The sequence below is a fragment of the Wasmannia auropunctata genome, unplaced genomic scaffold, assembly GCF_000956235.1.
Source record: "Wasmannia auropunctata unplaced genomic scaffold, wasmannia.A_1.0 LD335621.1, whole genome shotgun sequence".
Classification (NCBI taxonomy): Eukaryota; Metazoa; Arthropoda; class Insecta; order Hymenoptera; family Formicidae; genus Wasmannia; species Wasmannia auropunctata.
In genome coordinates, this window is record NW_012027269.1 from 24,943 (window position 1) to 29,799 (window position 4,857).

The following is a 4,857-nucleotide window of genomic DNA, read 5'->3' on the forward strand; positions in this document are numbered from 1 at the left end:
TACTTAATGTCATTTCTCGAAAAATGACAATTTTGACTAATTTTAATTATTCATTTGAAAAGATGGATTTTAGCGTGTACTTTTATCTGGTGATGAATATTTCAAAATTGTCAATTTTCAAGATGACACTATTGCAGCAATGTCGCGATATATTACATACATAATAATAACAATAATAAAAAAACAAAACTTAATAGTACAGTATATATATGTATATGTGTTTAATGAATTCTTATTTATATGAATATTATTACCTCCACTAGTGAGAAGACCAATACCAAGCCAAGGTTTTATAAAATTATAAATCCAACCCTTTTCGATGTGCTGCGAGCTGCTTAGTATTACCTGAAATTTCAAATTACAGAAAGTATTGAGTTAAACATTTTTATCTCAAATGCAACGCAAATAATTGATTAATTTAAAAAATATTTCAAATATTTAATCTTTTCTAATTTTTTTATGATTATATATAACTTTATATTTTTATGATTATAAGTTACAATGTTAGTACATTTTCAAGAATGCATCAAACAAAATAAGAAATAAATTTAATAAGAGTTAACGCAGATGTCAGCATAATATTTTAATGTTTATTAACCAATATTACATAAGTAATGCAAATGTCTAAATCACAATTTCAGTCCTTTTTAGTGCAATTAGTATACAAAAACAATAAACAAAATATATTTAATAGATCTGTTTTCATTACTGTTGCGTTTATCATTTATTCCACACACCCTACTATTTATTTTAATTCATGTTGACAACAAACCTGTTTAGAAATAAAATTTATGATCAATATATTATGGTATACCGTGTGTAGAACACGATAAAAATAAGAAGCAAGATGTATACCTATGGAATAAAAATACGTTATACGCAAACGGTAAGAAAAGATTTATTAAGAAGGTTTTACGCTTATCTTTTTCTTTATATTCTAAATCTACAGAGCAGGATTCAAATTTTCATCAAAACCCAGCAAACAAATTATAATTGCAATATTGCAGCAACATTGTAACATTTCTGCAATACAGTTGGAACGTTGCAATTATAATCTTTGTTTGCTGGAAACATAATCGATACCTATATATATTATTCTGCTAATAAGTATCTCGAGTAAAAATTTGTATATACTATTATATCTGACTATATATGAATCATTAGAGTAAACCCGGTATATACGTTGCACCAATTAAAAATTTAACTTATCGGATATTATATATATTAAATTTAAGTTAAATGAACTATGTCAGTAAAAACTTTATACTGTTTACTTTTATAAAAAAAATATTAGGAATCCGAATTATTTATTTTTTATATTAAAAAAGAAATTTTTTTAAACTCTTGCATTTTTACCTTATAAAAATAGAGGTGGGTTATACGGCTATTCATGAGTGGGATAAATGACCCAAAAAATACACAAATTATCTAAATAATAATAGTGAATAACACGAATTGTCAACGTACTTTGCATTTACTCAATAATAAATAAATAAAGAACGTATTATTACAAATTATGAATAAGTACATACATAAAGTATATACATACATGAATGTTATGATTAATGTATTGTAAAGGGCGTATTATTATTTACTTTTATATTTATAAATAAATAATAGAGCGTCTGTGCTACGGCATAAATCCCACGCGTTAGAAATGCCAATTGTTTATTGTCTCGTATATCCCAAACAGATGGGATATACGAGACAATAAACTAAACAAAGAATACAAGAGCTAAGCACTTGTATTTTGCTATTTTATATCCTTTACTAATCCTTTACACTTATATGTATACCATGAAATAACCACGAAGCCTTTTACATTTTTTACAATAATTATTTTATGTGGATTTTTATATAACTTATGACTGCGCTACTTATTACAGTGATATAAATCGATTTAACTTACAATAATTTTATAAATAAGTAAAAAACTGAAATCACAACACAACACTAATATAACATAAAGGCAGTAACAGAGTGATTGCGAGAAAATTAGTTTCACGTACTTCTATTTTTTTTTTACTTCTGTGGCGTAAATCCTCGCGCGGCGTATATACCGAGTTTACCTTATATATGGTCATATACGAAATTTGTCTCTATATGATTATATATGAATATATCTGATTTTATATTACGTTATATAATCATGCATAACTGTATATATGGTCATGTCAATACATTAAAAATACCTCATCCGGGATTTGATCCTGGAGCTCTCTACTCTCCGGGTGATCGTATTACCTATTCGACTATCGAGAACATGTGAAAATCTTTCTCTCAATAACCAATATACGTATTTGGAAGAATGTATCAATATATATTTGAAAGAACGTATGTTTCAAGGCGACATGAATAAATAGAATTTTCATAAAGCAGGATGACCTATGGGATCATAGTGAAGCAAAACCTTGGCGTGCCCGTATTTTATATATACATCTTATCAATTATATTATTAATGCAATTCGGCCAAGTTTTTGCTTCACTATGACCCCATTGGCCATTTTAGTCATTTTAAGCCTGTTTTATAAAACTTAAAAATAATATTTGGAAAGACAATGGCATTAAATTTTTGCTGCATATACTTTTGGATGGTTAAATGGTTTATTAAAAAAATATTTTTGTTTCTATGTTTAATCAAATATTTAGCAATTTGTATGATCTCATATTTGTTTTTGGACAATTTTTATTTGTTAAAATAATATTTTTGGTTTAGAAAAAATGTAAGATACGATACTTTTTTATATACTTGGCGTAATCTTTCCTTTTTTTTAAAGAGTTTGGTAGGTTACTTTACATCAGATTATACATGATATAATATACAAAATTTTTATATAATCATATTATTAATTATATAATTATATATAATAATATATATTTACATATGACCAAATATACAAATTTTTACTCTGAATTAGTGGTTACACACCAATATCTACAGTAGTTCCTGTTAACTTTATGTCTCATTTCCTTTGATTATTTATAAATAAACATATATTCCAAAATAAAAGAATTATCTTAATTACAATAATTATATTATTATCTAATATATTAATAAAAAGAGAATGAAATTTCGTTCATATTTCATTACCTCTAGATCATCCGGATGACGGATATATACAGCGGACAGAAAGAACGACCAAACTTTACAAATGGGATAGTACTGATCATTAAAAGTAGACACTGTTTTGAATAGTTCTTCTAAAAAATGTACGTATATGTGCATTACGTAAACTTATAGAAATATTATAAATACTGATTAAAAAGTTTAATTATCGTCATATTTATCATTATGTATAATATATTTTATCATTTTCCAAATAACTCAGTAATTTGGGGCAATAAATAATATTATTGCGTGAAAGAGAACTCATATTATAAACTTAAATAATTTTTAAATGTAATTATAATGTTATAATGTTAATAATTGTGTCCAAAAAAAATATCTTTTTTGCACATATATATGTGCGAAGACAAATTTATGTTAATATACAACAAATTTTAACTTGCCTTGTGAACCAAGAAATTCCAATGCATTTTCAAGAATCGGAAGACCTGGTGGTCCTGGTATAAGATTGATAAGACGCCCGTTTCTTCCATAATGTGAATAATAATTCCATACCAATATAATGAAGATGAATAACAGTAATATAGTAACCAACATCGTTTGTTGCTCAAATAATTAACCAGTTTAACTATGTTTTCTTTGATTTTTTTGCTCTGCTTTAGTTTTTGAATCACACAAATCTCTAAATATGTTATACGTGTGTTATATACATAGATTACTTGATTTAAAACAAAATTTCTGATATTCTAAATAATTTAAATGTATTTAATAAGTAAAAGAGACACATTAGAATATGACTCGTTCGCTTTTATGATTATCTGTTGGCTCAATGGAATAACTCTGATAATAACGTTTAATTATGAGTTTTTTTTTATATTAAGAGCTACGGTCGGGACTGGGCGCTAAAGAGTATACGAGAGATCATACCGTGTATCTATACGAGAGCCGACGAGTTGCAAGCGCTCGAGATTACCAAAAATTATTTCAATAACGGCTGAACTGATCAACTTTTAAGTATAAACTCAACAATTACTTAGATTTGAATTGCATAATAGAAATGTTTTTATTTTTCCTTTGCATGCTCTACGAGCGGAGATATTCCGACGCTGAGACTGGAAATTTTAGGTCAAGAAACGGGTTTTATCATCTCCGTCCTGGACGAGGAGTGGGAAATCTTGTATAGTTGCGATTTTCATCGTAAAAAGCTATATACATATGTAATACTACTTTATTGCTAACAAAGATTAAAAGTCCAATAACTTGACAATGCAGATGATGTCACTCTCTCGCTTCCACAATTCATGTACTTCGACACAAATACTCATGCGCGCATTTCTAACTAATTTCATATCACGTGTTATCACATTTAAGGGGTTACACCACCTTGAGCGCCTAAAAATCATAGGTAACTTTGGGAATTTTTTTTAGGAAAACAATAAAAGTAATACAAAATTTGTTTTAAGGCTTTAATAATACATGTCTTTAAAAATAAAAAATATTTTTTTCATTTATTTTTTTAATAAAATGATGACGCTGAAGCCATTTTATTAAACATCGTTTTTGTAGCCACTGTCAAATCGGCGTTGCGGGGATCTGGCATTCGATTGAACCTGAAGCAATAAACCAAATTTTTTAAAAACTATATAATATGTACTACAGAAGTACATACGGATATTTTAAAATATAGATTTTTATAAAAATTGCGAGCATTTGAAGAAAAAGTCATTTTCGGCCAAAAAATTTTGTCAAGAAATGTTAATAAAAAAAAGTATTTAACATATCGAAATATC

General features: G+C 26.9%; 1 protein-coding gene across 2 annotated transcripts in view; it reads right to left on the minus strand.

Annotated features, from left to right (window-relative positions):
• The window catches only part of LOC105456628 (cytochrome P450 4C1-like), an 8,578-nt gene extending 4,402 nt beyond the window's left edge, over positions 1–4,176 (minus strand). The window contains exons 1-4 of one of the 2 annotated variants that reach the window (XM_011700823.1): positions 3,995–4,176; positions 3,511–3,749; positions 3,092–3,201; positions 255–345 (exon numbers count right to left, since the gene is read on the minus strand). In XM_011700823.1, the coding sequence (XP_011699125.1) occupies positions 255–345; positions 3,092–3,201; positions 3,511–3,664 (355 nt within the window). In that variant the 5' untranslated portion in view covers positions 3,665–3,749; positions 3,995–4,176. The remainder of the gene's footprint in view (positions 1–254; positions 346–3,091; positions 3,202–3,510; positions 3,750–3,994) is intronic. The other variant, XM_011700824.1, reaches the window with a different exon arrangement.
• Positions 4,177–4,857: the final 681 nt, after the last annotated feature.